The sequence below is a fragment of the Gaeumannomyces tritici genome, assembly GCF_000145635.1.
Source record: "Gaeumannomyces tritici R3-111a-1 unplaced genomic scaffold supercont2.4, whole genome shotgun sequence".
Taxonomy (NCBI): domain Eukaryota; kingdom Fungi; phylum Ascomycota; class Sordariomycetes; order Magnaporthales; family Magnaporthaceae; genus Gaeumannomyces; species Gaeumannomyces tritici.
In genome coordinates this window covers 838,859-860,675 of record NW_008804548.1, presented here as the reverse complement: position 1 = coordinate 860,675, position 21,817 = coordinate 838,859, and the positions used below count along the sequence as shown (strand labels likewise).

General features: G+C 58.6%; 5 protein-coding genes across 5 annotated transcripts; 3 read left to right on the top strand and 2 right to left on the bottom strand.

Moving 5' to 3' along the window:
- Positions 1-441: 441 nt before the first annotated feature.
- On the top strand, positions 442-1,729 carry GGTG_07707 (hypothetical protein; the record flags this gene model as incomplete). The annotated part of the gene is made up of 3 exons (XM_009225532.1): positions 442-691; positions 803-1,213; positions 1,261-1,729. The coding sequence occupies 3 exons, from the start codon at positions 442-444 to the stop codon at positions 1,650-1,652; spliced, it is 1,053 nt and encodes a 350-aa protein (XP_009223796.1). The 3' UTR covers positions 1,653-1,729.
- Positions 1,672-8,551, bottom strand: GGTG_07706 (phytochrome-1). The gene is made up of 3 exons (XM_009225531.1): positions 4,822-8,551; positions 3,084-4,753; positions 1,672-2,975 (listed from the first exon to the last, which is right to left on the bottom strand). Exons 1-3 carry the CDS (start codon positions 7,325-7,327, stop codon positions 2,622-2,624), a joined length of 4,530 nt encoding a protein of 1,509 aa, XP_009223795.1. The 5' UTR covers positions 7,328-8,551; the 3' UTR covers positions 1,672-2,621.
- A 2,154-nt stretch (positions 8,552-10,705) lies between these two features.
- Positions 10,706-11,364, top strand: GGTG_07705 (hypothetical protein; the record flags this gene model as incomplete). The annotated part of the gene is made up of 2 exons (XM_009225530.1): positions 10,706-10,734; positions 10,812-11,364. 2 exons carry the CDS (start codon positions 10,706-10,708, stop codon positions 11,362-11,364), a joined length of 582 nt encoding a protein of 193 aa, XP_009223794.1.
- Positions 10,861-17,393, bottom strand: GGTG_07704 (hypothetical protein). Its single transcript, XM_009225529.1, has 4 exons — positions 15,279-17,393; positions 14,966-15,210; positions 14,373-14,531; positions 10,861-14,201 (listed from the first exon to the last, which is right to left on the bottom strand). Exons 2-4 carry the CDS (start codon positions 15,039-15,041, stop codon positions 13,036-13,038), a joined length of 1,401 nt encoding a protein of 466 aa, XP_009223793.1. The 5' UTR covers positions 15,042-15,210; positions 15,279-17,393; the 3' UTR covers positions 10,861-13,035.
- GGTG_07703 (hypothetical protein) lies at positions 17,358-17,822 on the top strand. The gene has a single exon (XM_009225528.1). It carries the CDS (start codon positions 17,411-17,413, stop codon positions 17,603-17,605), a length of 195 nt encoding a protein of 64 aa, XP_009223792.1. The 5' UTR covers positions 17,358-17,410; the 3' UTR covers positions 17,606-17,822.
- The last annotated feature ends 3,995 nt before the right edge of the window (positions 17,823-21,817 follow it).

Below are 21,817 nucleotides of genomic sequence, written 5' to 3'. Positions count from 1 at the left end.
CACGTCCAACAAACTGAGAAGTCGGACTCGGCTCCTTCCCGCCAAGCTGCCGATCGCGGGCCCAAACGGGCATGTAAACACACGTAGGTAACCCCCCTGTGTTTGAGATCCTTCCAGGAGAGCGACGAACCAACGGACTGCGTTGACGCGGTTGCGATCAAGGCTGTCAGTCGACTTGGCGATGAAGTCCTGCATGCCCGTCCGCGATGAGAGGCCACCGCCCTTGTTCGTCACAGCCAGCCCGCAGCCTAAACAGTTGGGTAGCACAAACTGAGCATTTTTATCTACCTCTCACTATCTCTCAAAGCATCAATCGCAATTTGCACCTCCTCGTCGCGGCCACGCCACACCCCGTCGACTGCCCTGACATTGTCTCCCCTGGGAAAACTTTGGTATAAGCTCAATACCTACCTAGGTAGGTAGGTAGGTACTCGGCACAAAATGCGCCACCTGCTCGAAGCCCTCGCTGGCGCCGCCGGCGTGGCGGCCCAGTTCGACAGCGACCTGCACATTCTGGGGCCGTCGCCGGACCTGCGTGAGATTATTCGCAATAACGGAACCGCCAGGGAACTGCTGGACGGCATCGGCAACCCCGACGCCAGCCGATCGCTCGCCTTTAAGCCGTTTGAGTGGTACGACGGGGCCGGTGGCAGGCCGTCGGCGAACCTGTCGCAGGTGGAGTGGACATGGAGTGAGCTCCCACATCCGGACCACCTTTTTCTTTTTCTTTTTCTTCTTGTTTCTCTCTACTCTCTCCCCGGCCATTAACACGCAAAACAACAAAAAAATGAGTCAACGTCAGCAAAGTCGCCCTCAAGGGCCAACCCCCCACGCCAGGGCTTCAACCGCACCGCCGTCTCGGATCCGCACGTTGTTGTCACCTCCTTCGACCTCTCGTGGCCCGGCGGCGGCGACATTTCCGCAGCCCTCGACGGCGGTGGCGGCGGCGATAACTCGACGACGGCGATGCCGCCCGCAGGTCCGCTGTGCGCCACCGCCCTGACGGGCAACGACATGCGGCCCAACGCCAGCAACCTCCTCGGGCCCGACGACATGGGCGTCGTCCACTGCGCCTCCGTCATCGGCACCGACTGCCTCCAGGCCCTCATGGCCTCCTCGCCGCGCGCCTCCTCCCCCTCCCTCCTCCTCCTCCTCCTCCTCCTCACGGACGCGCTGCCGCCGGCCCCGGACGGAGTGGGGGCCAGCTGCCGGCGTGCGCGCACGTGTTCCCGCAAGTGTCATCGTGGCGGCCGTCGAGAGAGGCGGAGGCCCGGGGCGGCCAGTCCGACTTGCAGACCATTGACTTGAACCCCGTCAACGCGACGGAGCGCCGGCGCCTGCGCAGCGGCGCCGCCTTCCTCTTGGCCGCCACCGCGGCGTTTGGCGGCGGGGCGGTGGCCGCGGGCGGCGGCGTCTACGACGACGTGGCGACGCAGCTGCGCGTGCTCGTGCTCGACGCCACGCGCGCGCGCGCCGGCCTCCCCGGCGGGCCCGTCCGGCCCGCGAACATGCAGCCCGCGGTGCTGTGCATGCGCGTCAACGCCGCCGCCTTGGCCGTCGATGAGGAGGGGGCGGCGGCAGGCCCGGGGCGGAGGGTCTCGGGGCTGGCCATGGCGACTGCGGGCATGGCGGTGTTGCTGTCGTTGTTTTGACCACATTATGCAAATGTGCCTCTATAGAACAATCCCTAGTTGTCGTACACTTTTATTTTGCATTGATGATCCTCCCGGAATCTTTGTTGTCTCACATTTCTTCTACGTATTTCTAGGTGTTCTTGTCATAGTCACCGCTGACATGCCCGACTGCTAAAATCAACGCCATGGAAACCCAAAACAAGCCCTTTCCCCAGGTTCACCACGTCGTAATCACCCAGGAATAAGTAGAGTATAGGAGAGTTGGAGGAGGTGGGGAGAACCCGAAAACGTGCCTGTCCCATTTGTTACAACAATCCGTGTACTTTGCCGAGTCCAGTCCTCCCAACCGCCCACAGTAAACAGTGTTGCTCCGTAAGAAATACATGAAGGAAACAGAAGAAAAAAATGCAACAGAAAGTTGACCCTTTGTAACGCCTCGCAATACCTTCCATGGCCGTTTTTTTCCAAACCGTTGCCTGGTGTTGGAATAAAGCATGAGAACAACGAGTAGAACGGATATAGGTTCGAGACAGGAGAAAGAAACCGGGGTATCATCGTGTACGCCGAAAGCAAAAACCGCATGTGTCTGAGACTCATCATCCTGTCTTCCCATCGGAACCCGGCCCTTCCTGTTTTCTATATCGAGGTGATCCAGACCATTATTGTATCCATCCAAGTGAAGCCAAAAAGTACACAAAAGACATGAGTCGAGAAGAAAACCCAGGGGTCATGAGGAGTCGGTTTTCGCACAAGGGCTATGGGGATGGGAGAGCAAACGGAAACATGGAGGCCGGCGTGTCGCATTCGCCAGACGGCTTGGAAACGGACAGCAACAGCAAAGGCACGTTTCGACCCGCATGTTGCGTCAGCGCTTGCGGGCTGGGGATACGACGAGAATCACATCTCGCGATAACTAGTTGCCCTGCGATGCCGGGAATAGGCTGGTGGGGCGGCTGCACTCGCATGGCGGCGGAGAGGAGGCCGCAGCTAGCTCGAAGCCTCCCCCGCGTGGCATGGTTGGGCCTGCTGGTCCGAGGTTTTGTCGAACCAGCCGCCTCGCTCCCAGTGCCCCTGCTCGTAGAAGCAGTCACGCCTCACAGCGACATCGTTGATGCCGGCAAGCAACCTCTCAAGTCGCTTGAAGTCGATAGGCTTGAGAATCCAACCATCGAACCCAGCACCGACGTACGTTTCTTTCTGTGCCTCGAGCAACGACGCCGACACAGCAAAAATTGGAATGTGCCCAACTTTGGCCGCCGCTTCGGAAAGGCCGACATGCGCGACCGATTCTTCAAACGCGCGGATCATTTTTGTGCTGTCGAGGCCGTCCACAATGGGCATCTGGAGGCAGTGGTTCTTGGTCAGTATTTTTTTTTTTGATACACGTCCTAGCGAGCTAGCACTGGGAAACGTGCGTGTAGATTGAGCAGGTTCGAGGAGGGAACATGCCTGCATGTCCATTAGGACGACATCGTACTGCCCCGGCTTTTCCTTGTAGACAGAGGCACAGTCTGCGCCGTTCACCGTATGGAAGACTGCATGACCGGCCTTTTCTAGCCGCTTTCGCAGGAGTTTCATGTTTATAGGGTCGTCTTCGGCGCACAGAACTTGCAGGCCGCCGCTTGTGGGTTCTGACACAGCATCGGCCCTGGTGCTTGTACAACCCTGGTCGCCAGCACGTCGGCGTGCCGACGGCAAGCGTTTCCCCGGTGTCTCGCCCACTTCAAACAGTACACCTGAAGACTGGCCCACCTGGGGCAACTCGGGGTTGTCTCTGTACTCGTCGCTATCGGGCATCTTGACAGGCTTCATGGGGGTTTTGCTGTCCGTCACAAACTGCACACCCGTGCCGCTTAGCTCGCCCGCGCCCTCAGGGGGCCTGGGACTGGCCGGACAACTGGTCCGAGTGAAACTCCCAGACCGACGCGGCGTGACGGGGCTGACAGAACGGCCAGGGCTACTGATCATGGCGCCAGGATGGTAATACGCGCCCTTCGAGTTCTGTCGCTGCAAGCCCACCCGCTTCGACTCGGGCGCCCCCACAGCCAGAGGAAGCTGAATGGCGTCAATCAGCCGATCCGCGTCGCTAGCAGCACTGTTACCGCTGCCCCTGCTGTTGGCACTGTTCCTACTGACGATGCTGGCGGCGTCCTCGATGCCCTTCTTTGGTGACATGCCTCCGGTAGTCGACGCCATCGTGCCGCTAGCCGAGTCGACCAGTGTCACCTCTCCGTCCACACGAGTAGTGCCGGCGGCAGAGACGATGGACCCCGCCTTTGAGTGCAGCGCGGCGCTGCTGCCGCCGTCCTGCGACTCGGGCGAGTCGTCCAGCGGAAGATCAAAGGGCAGCTGGATCACAAATCGCGAGCCCTTGCCAGGGTCCGACTTCAGTCGTAGTTGACCGTCCATATTCCGAACTATCCTTGCCACCACCGCCAAGCCGAGACCAAGCGTCCGCGGCGCCTTCATCCCCGAGCCCGGCGCCTCAACAGAAGGTGACAATCCAGGGTGGTCGGCATCGGCGCTGACCTGCTCCAGTTCGCGGAACAGGGCGTCCAGCTGCGCAGCGGCCAGTCCGGACCCAGTGTCTTCCACCACAATCTCTACCTGCACCCTGCTCTGGAGTATCTCAGACACATAGGCCTCGATCCTGATGGAGCCCTCCGTTGTGTGCTGTACCGCATTGGCAGTGACGTTGGCGACCGCCTGCCTAACCTTTCCCTGGTCCCCGTAGACGGCCCGCGGCAGGCCTGGGTGCTCAAAAACTTCGTAGCTGATATTCTTTCTCCTGGCATCTGACACGAAAGGCTCCGTGGCCTCGCGGATACAGGCAGGGAGGTCAAATATCTCGTCCTTTATTAGTTCCTGCCCTTCTTCGGCTTTGGTGAGGTCGAGCAAGTCGTTGATGACGTAGATTAATGATTTGGATGCAGAGTGCGACTTGGTCAGATTTTCCCGCGTCTCTTGATCGAGCGTGCCCTCCATGGCGATCTCGAGGTAGTTGATTATGGCGTTGAGAGGAGTGCGGACTTCATGCGCCGAGTTGGCCAGCAGTAATCTCGTCAGTTTGCTGCTCTGCAACGCTGCTTCCTTCTGTCTCCAAACCTCGATAAATTTGCCTGTGTACGCCGTTAGCTGAATCCTTTGTTTTGCGCCTGTGTCGTTGTCGGGAGCAAGCATGGCTTACCATATACCAGACACAGCACCGCGGCCGTCTCGACCTGCTCCTCTGACCACTCGCGAGACTTGCCCATAATGGTCTCGTTCCAGACCTTGAAGCTTTTCCGGGGCTGCAGATGGCCCTTGGTGTTGGATAACTTTTGGTATGGGTTACCCGCCCACTTGACCTCGTGAACCTGACCCCGACGGAAAAACACGATGAAGTCGTTTCCGCCAGTGCTGAGTGGGACGTAGAGGGCGCCTGCAATGACGCTGAACCCGTGAGGATAGCGGAGGTCGGCAAAGTCCACGCATACGTCTTGAGTCGTGAGAACCGAGTTGAACTTCTTAACTCTGAAGTACTCGAGTATAACGAGGATCTCCTGGGACTGCTCGGGCTTGCCCAGGATTTTGGTCTCGCCGCGGATGGACAGAGCGCCAAAGTCGGCGTCGAAAAGGCGCAGCAAGTCGTCAGACGACGCGATAATGTAGCCAGACGGATTCTTGTCGGTGGGTACTGTATTGATCAGCTTCCGTGCCTGGAGTCGCGACGCATACGACAGCCGCTCAATGTTCCTGGACGCCGTGTCCCCGACTAGTCGGCACATCTTCCTGATGGGAAAAGAAACCCGCATTCCCCTTTTGCCGTAGGAGTGGCACGCTATCAGCCCCCACAGCTCGTCGAATGCGTTGATAGAGATGGACATGGATGATCGAACCGCCATGTTTCCAAGGTACTTAAGATGGATGGGCGACATGGCGCGGAGATAAGAGTGGGTCAGATCGAGCGGCTGCTCGAGGTCCTCTGCTGTGCGGCACACGAGCCGCGCGGTTGGCTGGTCTCGATCGTAGAGAAGGCGAACCTTGTTGATCTTGTAGAGTTCGCGCGCTTGTTTGGGAATATCGGATGCGGGGAAGTGCAGCCCCTTGAACAGATCTCGGGTTTGCGCCGTGTCCACAAGCTCCGTAACGACCCGGCCGTTGAAGCTCGAGTCGAACTGGTAAATCATGACGCGGTGGAAGCCCGTCAGCTCCTTGACGATGCCAACCAAGATCTTGAGAAAGGTTGCGAGGTTTGCAGCCGAGGCGAGCTGCTCCTGCACCTGCGACATGATGTCGAAGACCTGCATGGCACCAGCTTCGCCACGTCGCTTGCGGGCACTCCGGAGCACCCGGAGCGGCCGACTCAAAACCTCGGTACTCTCTGCGAGCTCCTCAGCCGTGGGGTTCGAATGCAGCGTGTCCTCAGGAAGTTCCGGAGTGGCCTCGCCAGGTGGCCGAAGAGGGTTGACCTGATCATCGTCGAGCTCGAACTCGCAGACCGTCAGATCTGGCCTGGTCGGATTGACGTGAATAGCGCACCACAGCTTGACCGCCCTCGACCTGGGCTGCTGCGGCGACCGCATCGATACACTGAACACCTCTGGCCCGTTGATTCCGGGGTCAGCCTCCTCATCTTGGATGAAATCGATATGGTCAAGCAAATTTTCAGCTTGCTCTTCGCTAAAGATGTCCAGGAAATTGCCGAGGCGGAACAGCTTCTGAGGGCTGTACCCGACGATGCGCTCCGTATTTTCGCTGGCATATCGAACCAGGTAGTTCCCCTCGGCGTCCTCAACTATGGCTATAATAGCCCCGAATCCCTGAACCGCCCCGGGCGCATGGATCGGCTCGTCCTCGCACCGCTGGAGGGTCCCTTGGCGTCCGGTAATGACGGCGTGCCCATCCTCAGTCATCACATGTTCGAACCTGATCGTGGTCATCCCGATAGATTCTGTGGTGGAGGCGTTGTCGAGTGAGTGTGCGGCAGGCGCCCCCGACCGCTCCTCGCCGTCCTTCTCCTCCTCATCCTCATCCTCGTCCGAGCCATTATCTGCAAAGATCGGCAGGGGCCCAACAGAGTTGCCCATCCGCCCCGACGATTCCGCATTCCCGCTGGACACAGATCCATGGAGCGTGTTGTGACGTCTCCTCGGTCCATAACGGTCCCCTCGTTCTATCGGGGATTTGATCGTGGACATGCTAGGCCCGCTCGCCTGGCTCCCAGATCTGGCCCCAGCCCGTCTCGCGCCCGTCGCCAAGTCTAGCGACCCAACGCTGCTCGCCCGGGGCGACTGGGACGACTGTTCTGGAAAGGCGTGCTGAAAATAGTCTGAATGCTCGCTGGGTTCAACGGTCAACACGGACCGTATAGGAAATACGTGATCGGCACGGTCAACTATCTCCTGCGAGGAGCCGTGGCCCAGCTGGAGGTCCGAGTTGGAGCTCCATGACGAGGAACCGGGTGTGGCGTTCGGGCCGAGGGCAGGAGCAAAAGGATCGCCCTGCGTCGGTGTCGGACTGCTAATCTCTGACCCAGCAGCAGTGTTGGTGCCAGTGTCTGTCGATTCGGCAGGGGATGGCGACGGCAACGGAAGCAAGCCGTCCGTGATGTCGGGGTCGGGCACGGCCTGGGAGTCCTCGGGACAAGGTGGGGGGTCGGTAGAGGGTGGTGGCTGCTCAGGGAGCCCCTGGGCCTCCTGACCCGAGTCCATGGGCGACGCCGGGGGCCTGGGCCAGCAAAGGAGGATTATGGATTTATGGGGGATATCGCGACTGGCAAATGGGTGAAGCTTTGTGCACCGAGACTTTGGGAAGGCCTTGGGTGTGGGGAGTAGGGGAGGTGTTTTGGGTGCGCATGCGCGCCGGCCGCTCGATCTCGCAGTGCTGGCGCGATCTCGGACGGAATAGTAAGGGTGGGGATCGGTCGAGGGCTCTCGCTCGGCGGCGGGAGCTGGCGAAGGGAAGGGCAAGCGGCCGGGTCGAAGTCCAGCAGGTTTATTGTTCGGGCCACCAGCACGTGCGGGTCGGGTTTGGTCCAGGGGACAGGGCGACAGAGAGCGAGGGAGCGCGGGCGCACGACTTTTGGGGCGGGCAAATACAGGCTGCTCGTCCGGCCTGCGCCGATCACTTAGGCCCAGAGGGGAAGGGAGCGGCAGCCGCGACAGCGAGTGGGCAGAATCCCAAGCAGCAGCAGCCTCTCAGAAGGGCGGGTGGCGAAACACGACGGCAGGAGTCAGGACAGGTCTCTCGTCGGGCATGGCGATGTTAGGCGGGAGGACGAGGGGGCAATGTTGTGTTTTTCTTGCTGTAGTGCTGTGCTCTCGACTCCTGCTTTTGGGTGTACGCCAGAGGTGGCGCCAGCCGGGGGTGGGTAAAGTGGTGCCAGGGAAACGGGGAATTTTTGCATTTCCCCTCAGCATGGGCGCCCGCCGGAGGGCTGAGACTAAGGACAAGCAGCAGGAAGGCTGCTGGAAGCAAGCCTGCACTTGGCCGTGGCCGGGTGCCGCCGCCACCTCCAATCGCCCTGGCGCGCACTGGGAATCCACAATCGTCACCCGCCCTACAGCATCACGGCACCTCCAGCAAGCCGACTGTGATTTTCGGTGGCGAATATCAGGCCAAGATGACCTTCATGTTTGGATCAAGGCTGCCTGGAGCTGGGCTGGGAGCTCTCTGACAGGAGCTCTAAGAGCAAGGCGTGCCAGCGAGGCGAGGCGAGCGGCTCAACAAACTAGACTTTGCCACCGCAAATGGCAACGACAAGCCATAGACGCCTCCATGCAACCCTGCTCGCCCACTGACAATCCCGCAAATTTGATTTCGTCCGAAGCCAATGCGTCTGGTAGAGCGTAGGCGCTTGGACTAGCAAGTATGGAGTTTTAGAATGCAATTGCGGGAATGGCACAGGGAATGGCAGATGAAATGACACTGGAAAGTCGACGCGTGTGTGGTGGCCAAAGTCTGCCGACCGGAGGAAATGTCCGGTCAGGAAACGTCAGGTGGGTACCACTGCAGCAGGGTCGCCCCTGCACAAGACGGCTCAAAGCCCCTGATCTGGTTCAGCGCGGGAAAGCACGATTGACCCCGCAGTTTTCATTGGCCCGGTTTAGCCAGAGAGTCGAAACGAAGGGCGCATCCGAGGCGGCAACATGACGGCCGGACGGTTGGTAATCCATCCAGTCCATTTTTTTTTACGTCGTCCTCTCCAACAGCCTCTCGTGGAACACCAGATCCAGGTGTACCCAGCCAGCCCAAGCTGCTTCCAGCTTCCCAACTACCTGGCCGATGGGCGGGCAGTTCGACATCCACACAGCTCCCATACAAAAGTCGCGATTTGCCCAGCAGCCTGTGCAGAGGATCCACCCCTGACGGCCTACGGCGGGATCCAGACCTGTCCAAGTGGAGGCTGCAAAGCCCAGCTGCTTGAAATTTCTCTCAACTTTGGCGTCTGTCTTACCAGCCACACATCCGATCAATTCCCGTGTGCCTCTAAATCAGTCTGAATTACGAGTGAATATAAAACCTGCACGCCTAGTTTAAGCGTTGCCGACGCCCACCTACGTAAACGATGCCCGTTGTAGGTCGGGGTTTTTCTCTGCCCCAACCGATTTCTTCCACTGCTGGCTGCTCTGGCCCGCCGCTGACGTCATTCCCGCGCTCCTCCCTCGTCGGATGCGGAAAAATCGGCTAAGCAGGCCTTGCAAGGCATGCTGCGGGCAGCCCCGCGGAGGCGGCATGCTACAATGACGTCAACAACAAGCATTTTCTACCTATTGAGTTGGGCAGCTCCGTCTCACTCGGCTTGTTCCGTTTTTGTCCCTCCCGACTTTGCCGCTCGACGCTTCACCGTCTCTCTAGTTTGCGAGCTAGGGAGCCCCTGAATCCGCGGCTTTCCTCACAAGGAAAAGGCGGCAGGCATCGTGGCATCCTGCAATGCCGCGCCCCGCCCGTGAAGCCCAGGCGCTGGGAGCTGGAGGAGGACAGGCTCAGATTGTACTGCACCACAGTCGAAGCGCTGTCTCCGATGCTCGGAAAACACAGTGACACAACGGCCACATCGGTGAGGAGTCTTGTCTGGGCCAGCTCAGTCTGCTGGCGTTTTCGTCGTTGATATCAAACCGGCCAGCTGGTCCGCTCGGGATATGACAGGAGGGCTAGAATTGACAACGCCGATGTGTTTTACTGGTCCTATTGTTCTTCCTGTTGTTCTTCCTCTTTCTTCCTCTTTTCCTTCCTTCTTTTCTTTTTCCTCATTTATCTTTTCTCGTTCCAAACAGGCCTGTTGCTACCGCAGTAACGGCTCGTTTTAATCCCCAAACCCAGTGCTAGTAGCCTTTCTATTGTTCAAGTAGGACTACCATCTTTTCCGTCGTAGGTGTGGCACGTTCTGTATTCTAAGAAGCGCCCGAACCCCCAGGAACTGCGTCTCCTCCGGGCTCCTGCATGAACAAGCAATCCGGCAACGACACGCCCTGAACTTCAATGCCGCATCTCGTCACCAAACAATAACTCCTCATTGGTCAGCTCTAACGTAATGGTCAATAACTTTTATTACATTCTCCCTTTCTTCTCTGCCACCAGAGGCATATGTGCTACCATTGGCAAAGCTACGCAAAGGGCATGAAACCCCCAAAGACCACCCTAGCGAGCTTTCCTACCCACGATTCGGTTAAGCCCAGTGTCTACCCGCAAGGGACTGTGATCCGGCATGGGGATGCGCCATTTTAAGGCTTTTTCTTCCCTCTGCTGCACTCCCGCTCCCACCAACCCCATTTTGCGTCGGCTTTTGCTTCGGCGCCGTCTTGCCCTAGGCGTCCCTCGTCCGATCGAGTGGTAAACACGGCACCACATGCATTCCACCGTTTCCTAGCAAAGGAGCACAGGTGGCTCGATGTCAGTGCTCCCATGTTATCTTTGAACATGTTGCTGACGCAGCACTGTATTCTGATAAATGCCGCAACCCCTCTCCGCTTATAAACAGCCAGGTTCCATCCTACTTGATCCATTGCTCAAATACCCTCTGCCTCCTGCCTGCCAGCGCCGTGGCTCTTGGAATCCGCTGCCATGCAAGTGCCGCAGCGTGGCCGCCAATGCTGCCCGGAGGGGTCACGGGAAACCGGTATAAGACACGTCTACTATGCATCGTCTTGCTTTCCCGCATGCTCGTTTCGTCCTTCAACCCTCGATTGGTTCCAGCCTCTCCCTCACCGCCCCGTCCCGACGCAACCCCTATCTGGTGCGCCCATGTTCCCTCTTCACAAGACCAACGACTCTACCCGATCACCAACGAAGCGGACGAAATCGACCGACGGCGGCCCTGTCGATGGCTATGCAGCAACAAACACTCCCGCGGCCCAGCAAGTTGGAGCAGGAGGGAGGACCAGAGGAGGCTACGGGCTGGCTGGTCGGGCGACGGATCATCTGTCACCTGATAGTGCGGGCCGCACTGACTTCCAAAACGGCAGTAAACCAATGGCATCGCTACGGCACGGAGACTTTGTTGGGGCTTCCCGGACCCGATGACGGAGGGGGAGTCTCAGACGCAGGAGGGGGCAACTCTGATCTTTTTCTCTTTTCTTTTACCGGTCACCCTACTTCCCCCCATGTCCTCGTCCGCGAACCGCCCCGATCCGCCCCGATCCGCCCCGATCCGCCCCGATCCGCTCCGCGGTGGGTCCCCCGGCCACGGCCGCGCCACGGACTTTGGATCGACATCGAGATCAGCGTCGTGAGATGGCAGAACAAATAAAATCGACAAAAAGCAAGCAAAAAAAGGGGGAGAACCACGCCTTGTCAAGCGTCGCCGCTACCCGACGGAAACACCATGAAACGACCGGCGTCTTCCGAGAGTGCCATCGATCTCGAGCCCACCTCCTTGCTAGGGCGCGTCACGTTTGTTCCGCCTTGTTCATGGGCGAGCTCGGCCCAGTCACCGAGCCCACCGAGCCTTCTCGGCTCTGACCGACACAAGTGTCCAGTCGTTCCTGTTTCAACGCTGGAAGGGAAACATCAAGCGATGTTGGAATCCAAGGATCATCCGCGTTATGCAAAACAACATGTCCTAGTTGTAAATTCCCCTCCGGTTCCCTTCCATATCCGACCCATGGGCAGCCCCAATCCTTTTTTTTTTTCCTTATCCGAACGATGCGATTGTGTTTGTACAGCTAGAAGCAAGGTAAATCATCAACGAACCAAAGCAAACGCGCCTCACTTTTTACCATCCTTGCCTCCTTTTCCCCTGCGCCAGAAAATGCCCGCCACTCTTTTTTAGTCTATGAAACGCCTTCTCGCTACTCTTCGATGTTAGCAACGCCCAATAACGGAAACCTCGTGTGCTATCCCCGTAGCCAACATGAGGAAGCCGCGGTGCATGAACGGTGCGAGGTAGGTAGGTTGCCAGGTCCCCACCAGTAACCGGTCTTGTCGAGTACGCGTGCCAGCAAGGCGGCTCACGAGGTTGACAGGGGGAAAAGAAGACAAGGGCGGACGAGGTGTGGCCCCCCTATTCCCGGTCAGTCGGAGAGTCTTTTGTGTGCGCACGCTTTGCTTTCGTCGCGAAAGCGATAACAAGTATATGAGAATCTGTCAAAGAAACGAGCGATCTCATGGGCACATCAAAACTCCGACTTGACAAGCGGGGGAAGGAGATGGGCGTCCTGCCGACCATGCATCCTCTCCACTATTCTTTTTTTGCACCTCATTCGTCTCCGACCTGTTCCCATGCCAAGAGACAAGGCTATCTCCCACTAGTGTTGGGTGCAAGCTCCACCCCAACAAGGAAAGACATCTTTTTTTGTTCGTTTTCGGTTCGTCCAGGTTCGCGAAAAACAAAACCGCCCACTCAGACGTGAAAAGAGACATCCACAGCCACCAACACAACCTCTGATGCTCCATGAAACCCAACACACCCTATGACAACAAGACTGAGTATAAACAGAGGTGATCGAATGCAAGTAATCACAGGGAAGAAAAAGCTAAATGGGATATATGCGGTGCGATCGGTCGATATGGCAAAAAACTGGCAAAACGTGGCAGATGTCATGCTTCTCGAGTCTTTTCGTCGTATCCGGATGCAAAGGGGGAATGGCCAGAAAGATGGTGAATCGCTTGGGGAGATCCGGGGTAACTTCGTTGCACGAGGGGAATCGTGCCGGCATAGTTGTTCATGATGGGGTGTCCGCTTGGGACAAAACGTAATATATACCGTGGCGGTGGCGTCAGGAGAGCAAGACAGATGTAGCCACCTGGTTGGCGGAAGTCTGTTGTTCCTGACAAACGTGGGTGTTCCGACCGTTCTTGCCACGCACGCACTTGGGTGTCGTGGGGTCAGTCGGAGCTAAGGAAGCTTGGGCGTCCCATGTGGTGGGCGTTTGTCCCAGAGGCTCCTTGGAATTTTGGGTGATAGCAGCCGCATTGGCTGTTACCGGGTGTCCCAGTTGTAGAGCCCATTTGGGTCCGGGGTGGAGTTGTCAATAATAGGCATGCCGTGCGGATAATCATTCATCCAGAACAACGGGTCGTCGGCGAATGCGGCGCTGGCGGGCACGGCGGCCAGGACCGAGTCGTCAGCGGTGCCGGCGGCGGACGAGGTCGCGTACAGCTTGGTGCCTGTGCCGGCGCCCAGCGCCCCCTGGACCTTTGAAACGGGGTCAAAGTCCTCGTACTCGAGAGCCGACAGGTCAGCGGCCCCAGAGGCGAGGCCGCTGTACGCGGCGCCGAATGCGCTCCCCACGTCATAGTCGTCTGCGCCGCCGGGGCCCATGAAGTCCTCGACCTCGGACACGTCGCCCGACGTGGCCGTCGTCATGGTGGGCGCCTGCTCGGAGCCGCTGAAGTCAAAGGCGCCGGCGCCCGTGTATCCGTGGGCGCCCCCGCCGTAGCTGGACGAGGCGAACCCGTCGCCGCCGGACCGCCCAAAGTCCAGGTCGTAGTGGCTCCAGTCGACGTGAGGGGCGGTCAGACCCGCGCTGAACATGGGGCCCTCGTGATCTGCGAGGCCGCCCGTCCCGAACAGGTCAAAGCCGGCACTGCCGGCACCGGGAACGTAGCGTGGATACTCGATACCCGAGAGGTCGAGGGGCGTCAGCTGGCCATTGAGCTGCGAGAAGCCGGGTGTCAGGAGAGGCGAGGTGGCCTCGGACTTGACGGCTCTCCGGGCAGCCGCCTCGGGGCCAGAAGCCATGTCGGCGGCACCATAGCCGACTGCGGCCGGGCTGTCGGCGGGACTTCGGTTCGGGAGGCTGCTCGTGCTGTGGACCGAGTTGACGCGCTTGAGCGGGTAGGGCTCGCACTTGGACGAGGCCTTTGCGTGCTTGTAGGTCGGCTTGTGACGACCGTTCTCGTCAAACGTTAATGATGCGCCGCCGTCGGAGTGAATCGTGTTGGCTCTTCTCCTGCTGCGCACGGCGCCTCCCTTGGCGGCGGTCTGTTTTGTCGCGGCTGCCGGCTTGCCGAGGGCGCCGCACGACACCGTGGCAGAGACGGTGGTGGCGTGGTCATCCGAGTCGGATTCCGGCACGGGGTCGAGCTGTGGTTCTTTCTTGTGAGAGCAGGTGCAGCGGCCGCCGTGGTTGCAGCAGCAGCTATCTGTTGGACGGGGCAGGAGAAAGTTAGTTGATATGGCCACACCCTAGCGCCAAGTCATCATGGGGCTGACGATGCATGCTATCCATGCCGCGCTACACGCGCCGCCATCCAGGAGACGGGACTTCGGCAGATCGGCAAAGGGGAAGGTCAAAAGAGCGAGGGATGACGCACCCCTGTGACCCTCGACGGTAGTCTTCAGGTGCGCGCACTTGTGGGACTTCTCGCCGCAGTCGCACTTGATGTGAGATTGGCGCGACTTGCGCATCGACCGACAGTGCTGGCATTGCGACACGGGCCGGCCTTTCTTGTTGATGTGCTGTAATGGGCGGTCTGCAGGGCGTCGAAGGAATGCAAGCGGTTAGCGTCAATATTCCGTGTCCGGCTAGGGATGCATGTGGTTATGGTGGTGCCGGCGACCAAGGCGGTGCTGGTGCTGGTGCTGCTCGGTTGCGGTCGCAAGGGCCCTGTTTTTGATTGTCTTGTCGGAACCCGGGACGCAATTCCCTGCACGCGATACTACCCGTTCCGAGCAGCTGGGCAGGTGGTGGGTGGTGGTGGGCGCAGACAGACACAAGGGAAGGGAAAAAAAAGCCCCGCGGAATGCGAGGGCTGTTGTGCCATGTATGGAAAATTGTTCCATGCGTGGGTGCTGCAGGTGATGGAGGGGGAGGGGTGCGGATAGATTGGGAAGGCGCAGGCTTGGTTCCCCTTGGATTTTGGGGTCGCCGGGCGCTCGCAGCGGATTTCACTCTTGGGCCACTCACCCGAATGCTGGCAGTTGCTGACGCGGTGTCCGCGAACGCAGGCCTCACAAGCCCACTTCTCGCCGTCGATAATCATGGTGTTTCCGGCCGGTTGGGTGAAGGGAGTTGCAGCAGTAGCGGCGGCGGCGGAAGCAGGCTGTTGTCGTCGATGGAGGGCGGATGTGCGGCGCGGACGGTAAAGGTCGAACGAAGCCTGGAGGGTGACGGAACCCGGCGGTCAAACGGTTTTTGTTCAAGGCCAAGTTCTGGGTGCGCGGGCTTTGTTAGTCTTTGGTCGCCCTTTTTTTTTTTTTTTAGCACGGGGGGCACCCACGGGGGACCGGGGGAAGACACGGGTGGCAGTCCTGGTCGTTACAGGCACCGAACCGGGGTGTCTGTTAGAGCTTCGACTGGGTGCAGCCTTGTCGACGGCGGTGGGGGTGGGTGGCCCTTGTGGCGTTCAAGTGGAAGCGCAATGTCCCGAAGGCTCGTAGGTATGATTCAGCAGCCAGGGCCAGCCACTTCCGTGGGCTGCTGGAACTGACGTTTTGGGGATAAAAGAAATATGAGAAAAGAAAAAAAGCAAAAAGGTCAAACAGAGGCGTGTGTGGAAATAAGAAAGAAAGATGTTGTGCCACCAGATTCGGGTCCTTGTCGCAACCGGGCGCAAATGCTAGAAACTAAGACCAGGACAATTGGAGACACCTGTGAGCACCAGACGGGAAATGCGCCCCCAAGAGAGAGAGATTGACCGTGAGTAGAGTGCCGAGAGGTGGTGGCCAACAAATATGGGACCGGCTCAGTAAGAAGGGAGGAGAAAAAGAAAGAAGCAAGTATCCGTAAGAGAAGGCAATAAATGATGCTCGGGTGACTCCGGTTCGATGCAAAATTCCAAGACGGGCTGTCGAATATCAGAAACGGGCAAGGTCGACAAGAAGCGGAAAAACAAAAAAAAAATCACAAGAGGCCAAGGGCTGAGTGGAGATTTTTCTGGTTCTGGACCCTTAGGGTTGGGCTTGGTTTGTAAGACAGCGGGCTTCAGGAGAAGCCAGATTGTGTCGGCCTCGATGGAACTGTCGATCGATGAAATTTGTTCGTCGCGTCGGCCCGGCCAAGCAGGCAAGCTGCGGTGACGGAGGAGAGGGGCGCGGCGGACCGGGTAACGTCTTTGTTGCGTGCTTTACGTTATTCGATATCCGCCCGCTAGTCGGTTGGCTGCGGTTCGCCGTGCTTCTAGTCTATTATTGTTATTTTTGTGTCCTTTTATTTTCCGCCGCCCGGCAAAGCAACCCTTTAAGACCCGCACCGAGGAGGAGGGGGGTGTGGGCGCAGCGGACGTCACGAGAGGGCGCTCGCTGTTGTTCTCCCGGTCGGACTCGTTGGGTTGAGAGTCCCCAAGAGAGTGCCGTTGTCCAGGGCACGCAGAGGAATGTGGCACACACACGCCCACCTGGGCTGGCTGGCCGCGCGTGTAAGTCGGCAAAATGCAGCGCAGCGGCCTTGCTTGACTCGGCCTCTCTCGCCTCATGGACCGGCTGGGGCAGGGTGCCACTCAGCTGCCGCTTCGAGCCAAATGCGGATTGGCAAATGACGACCGAAACAGAACCTGTATGACTTGGACCGTTGCAGATGGGGGTGGGCTTCTGGGTGGGCGGGTAGCGGTGGTGGATTTGTGGTTGGGTGGGGTGGCTCGCTGGGTTCGGCGGGTGGGCTCGATGGGGAGCCGACTCCGCCCAGGGCCCCAGGGTTTTTTATGTCTTGAGTTGCTGTGGTGCTCGTCGGTGCCACTGATGGGCGACAGGCCTCGGTGGCTGGGCTGTCTGTGGTCGTGGCCGCTCCTCGCTCATCGGCTGTAATCTCCGTTGGCCGGGTTCCGCGACGACGGGTATGCTGCTGCTGCTGTTGCTGTTGCTACTACTACCGCTTCTGTATGCGCGTCTGGCCCTCGCCTTGGCTTGCCCCTGTGTGCGATGCTGTGGCCTTGATTTGTGTTCGGATGGGCTTTGTCTCTGCTCTGACTCTGACCGCTTTGGTGGCCGCCACTACGAACCGAGCATCTTAGGTAAGAGCGAGATGGGAAGACTTGCCGTCGTACAGGCAGGCCAAGAACCGAATGCTGGTTCGCGCAGGTGGTAAGAGATGGGAGGCACCAGGGGTGAAGTAACAAGTCCAGTCAGACGGGGACGATGGAGAGGGGTGCTAGGGCAGCTTCTTATGTTTGTTTGACATCGGAAAAGGCAGGCGCAAACCCCCGGTGTTCTGGCTGGCGGGCTTGCAGTCAAGTAAGGTCGCCTGGTCACTCACAGGAAGACGGAACTCGGCCTGCAGATAATCGGATCACTGTGGCTTTTTTTTTCCCTCTCTTTCTTTTCTTCAAAAACTCCTCCTCTGCCCACCAGGTTTTACTTGCTTCCAGCTGAATGGACACATGCAAAGGCCGGCGGCGGAGGGGCGCGGCAGCTCACCATGGAGGGCAGGTACATAACCGGTAGAGAGCTTAGCCCGTACGCGTGGGGTACCTCGGGCGGCGCGGGAGCTAGCACTTCCATGTGGGAGCGCATGCAACAGTTGGTTGTGTCCGCAGCCTCTCGCTGGGCAGGCCGGAGCGTGGGCACAACACCTCTGCTTGGCTATGCAACGCGACTGCCTGTGGACGGGTAGGCCATCCGCTGGAACGGCTCTCTTTTCAGGGCAGCAGTCGAAGGAGCATGGAGGGGTTGCAGGGATCTTTTGGCATTCCTCATTAGGGCTAGAGAGCGCGGGATGATTGTGCATGTGGGATGGCCTTCTCTGCAGCGTAACGCCAAAGTGGGATGTCAGCATATCGTTTGCCAATTCTTCAGAAATCATTGGGAAATCTATGGGTCGATATGGCGCTGCCCTGGTGGTTGCACACCTCCCGCGCCTCGAGAGGCATCGGGCCTGCGTTTTCTCCTTTGGCCCAAGAGCACTCCGGCCATGCCCATCACCCGACGATGCCCGCAATGTCAATTAGACCTCTGTTGTGCCGTATTTTTGTTAACCAGCCCATGATACGCTGTACGGTCCGTACAACGCCATCCGACACCTACCACCTGTCTGCCAGCCCCGGCCTCCTCTTCTCCGGACGCGGCGGGAGGGCTGTGCTCCCTTGACTCAGGCCCCTCCCCTCCTTCAACCGCCAAGTTAGTTAGCTGCCATGGACGGATAGCCGTGGTACGCTCTAGAGCTATCCTGAAGCGATGGTGCAAATTGCTCTGGGCAACCTTTGAGTGACCGAACCGTACAGTCATGATAATTGTTTTTTCTTTCTTTTTCAGTTGTGCTTCCCGTGCGCGGATGCCGACGCCGAGATGCCAGCGGGTCGCCGTTCCTAGTGTCCAGCCCAGGATATTCCATGACAATAGATGGCTGCTTCTCGGGGCCACAGAAACGGCCTATTGCCTTTTGGGAAATCCATCGGCTATCGTGGTTCTGCAAGCCCACCGCGTGGGCTCGAGTGGGCAGGCGTGGATCATTTCTTTTCCTTTGCCCCAACAGCGCCGTCATTTCGGCCGGGGGGCTCCGGGGCCTTGCACGCGCTGGACAGGGGGGCCACGGCTGTCCAAAAGAGGTGGGCTGCAGCAGTCCATTCGTTGTGTGGGTGGAGATAATGGTGATGGATAGGTTTGGACCTGGCCTTGCAGCCGACAGCCCCCCCTTTTTTTTTGAGAGGAAGTGTGAAGGAGGGTAAAGGAGGGGTGCTGGCTTTGGAGGGCGAATGGATGGGCGAATGGATGGGCGAATGGATGGGCTGGCCGTCACTCCGGCTGGCTGGCTGGCTGGCTTGGTGGTGTCGCTGCACCTATTGCAGCAAAATACTGAAAGAAGGAAAACAAAATTCTCTAGGCAAAATCGGCTTTGGCAAGGTCTCACTACGCACATCGTTTCGTGTTGCCGTACTCGATAACGCCGCAAAATGATATGTACGATGTGCTGCATTAGCTTGCAGGAATGAATACTGTGTTCGCCCTCCTGCTGTTTCCAAAACAGCACTCTCTTTGGTATCAATCCCGCCGTGCCTGCCCCTCAATCCAAGCCGAGAGACGACCACGCTGGCAGACGCTGGCACCCCCACCCACCCACCACGGCGACGCGACTCGACAACCCTTGCAGCGGGAGCGGGGCCCGCCATCAGCTTGCTTCGACCATGGATCTGCTCAGCGCAGCACATGCATTCACCGAGCGAGCCAGGCCCAGCGGCCCTTTCCATCTGGCTGACACAACACCACAACCACAGCCTGCCATCCCGAGCTAGTAAGCCGACGCACTCTCCGAAAGGCCAGTCAGAGAGCTTCGCTCTGATATTCTTGTGCAGCGGATGCATGTGCAGAAAATTTCTTCCATCCTTCTTCCTGTTTCTCTTCATTTTCGCACATCTTGCATCCGGTTTATTTCTTCAACACATCGACCAATGGAAAATCCAGGCTTCGCACATCACCAACGGACCTCCCGAGAGCAGCCACCATCTCGCAGCAGGCCATTCCTACAACGGTCGAGCTAGGCCTCGATCTCTAGGCCTCGGTCTCTTGTATAGGGCGTGGCTCCTTCTTGCACATGAAGCCAGCTTCTCCTAGCCGACAACCAACCTGGGAGCCTTGGCTGATGCTCTGTCACAAGGAGCTGGGAGACATCGTCCGAACTAGACTTGGCGACACGATGGTAACCCAACGAGGCTCGGTCTGGAGGTCCTCGGAGAACGAAAGACATGATAGATATTCGATACTTAATGATTACCTGATTCCTTCGTGAGCGCATACAGACCTGCCTAACAGAGCTACCAGGTCCGGGATAGACTGATGGAAGCCAGCACAGCCAAGTGAATGTGTTACCAATACCCACAGCGCCAACACGACTCCTGGCCTGGTCCCCAAAGCATCACAGGATAACCACGGACTGCAGCTGCTTCGAAAAGCCGATCCAGCATCGGCTTTCCTGATCCATCCACCACAGCGGCCACACCCCGCTGCAGGGACATTCGCCGTCGGTTCCCACTCTCCATCCCCTGCCTCTCCAATCACGATGCCGCCCCATTCAGGGTCCATGACTCCTGGGAGGCGTCGACGATGACAAGGGAGAGGTGGCCTGCTCGCTCTAGCCCGCTAGGCCCGTTTCGACCACGCCGAGCTTTTTTATCTGAAATCGCCCAGCAGCGATCACCAAGCAGTGCGACGCTGTCGCCGCGACGTGCGATTATCTCCAAGGGACATGCGTGCAACAGGATACTGCCCGTGCGTGCCCGTCCGCCGAGATTGGAGGGAGGGGTAAGGGTTTTTCTTTTTGGGACAGGATCTCGTCCAGGGGGAGCCATCCACACCACTAGCGCACTGCCTGCCCCGGTCTCTCTAGCGCCTTGAAGAGTTGCCAAACATGCAACCTGTTTGACCTGCCCGTTGCGACAATGACGACAGAATCGGGAACCGGGCCCACGTGAAGCGGTAAAGAGGATACCGTCAGCAGGTGGCCAAAGGACACCCGTCGGCAAGACCCCACCGCCGTTGATGTGCTCCTATTTACATACACGGCAGCAAAGGCACACGTTTTGATACGAGGTCCTGAGCTGGAGTTTCTGCGAGGTTGGGCCGAGCAACGGGCAGAGGTATGGCCGAGCATCAGCTACCACGGCGGAGCCCCCCGCCCTGGACGTCGGAGACCTGAGGCGAGGGCGCGTGCGTTCGGAGGGGTTTTTTTTTTCTTGGTGCCTCGCTGCGTTTTACAAAAAGCGGATTGTCACTATCGGCCACGAGCGCCCATAGGCTGCGGCGGGAAACCGACTAGATTGATCACCCTTGCCTGCCATCCCTGCGCGCGGCATGTAAAGGCCTTCGGCCGGGACAGCAAGGCGGACGGGCGGGTGGGTTTCTGCGCAGGGCCGGCAAGAAGCAAAATGGAATCCGGGAAAAAAGGCGAACGAAAGACTAAGAGCTGTAGTGGTGCCTGCTGCCGGTGCTGTCACAGTCACCTGTAGCCGCAATTGGTCCCTTGCGCCGAGCGTTTGACCACCCAGAATGTGGCTGCAAATCACAACGCCAGACTCCTGGGCAGGCTGGTGACCCAGGGCGGAGCTGGCCCACCCGTCGCCGTCGAACCCTCACCCTCCATCAACTGCAGCCATCCGAGAGTACGATGTAAGCATCCATCTGTCGCATGGGCTAGGAAAAGAAAAACCTCCTACGTCCATCTGCAGCCTAGACTCGCTCGACATCAACGGCCCAGGCCCGATGCTACCCAGCATGTTGTGCCTGCCCGCCTACCTGGGGGGCCCATTCCCCAACAGGATCAAGCGACGGTGGAGGAGGGTGAGAGCACTGGGTCAAGTGTCCAGATCTCCATGCATGACGGCCTGGAGAAACGAGCCAACTTCAGCGCCGCTGGCCCATCCATTATTGGCGGTGGCTGTGCAAAAAAGGCGCCCGCACCACCTTCTCAGAGAAGAGCGGATCAATATCGTTCCCGACAACAGTTGAACCCCATGCATCGCGTGCGACTTTCTTGTTCTTGGTCTCCGCTCCATCTACCGGTGGCCGCACCTGCACCGTGCGTCGACGTGATGGGATTCCTGCTTTCGCGGGTGGACCTCCCAGGTTCAGGCATGGTCAAGTCTGGGACGCGACTGCCCTTCTGACTTCCATCCGACGTGTGGTCCTTTTGACGAGTGCCCGTTGCTTTGGGAGCATCATGCCAGGTTGGGAATTGCCAACCGCCCAACCGCCCAACTGCCCGGGGCCTGACGTCTGGGGATGGAACATGGAAGGCGTCCGTTATGCCTTCCAAAACACCACAGACCTTCGCAGAAACCGGTCCCGACACTTGGCCGTCGCCTCTTTTTTTTCTTTCTTTTTTTCTTCATGTCCC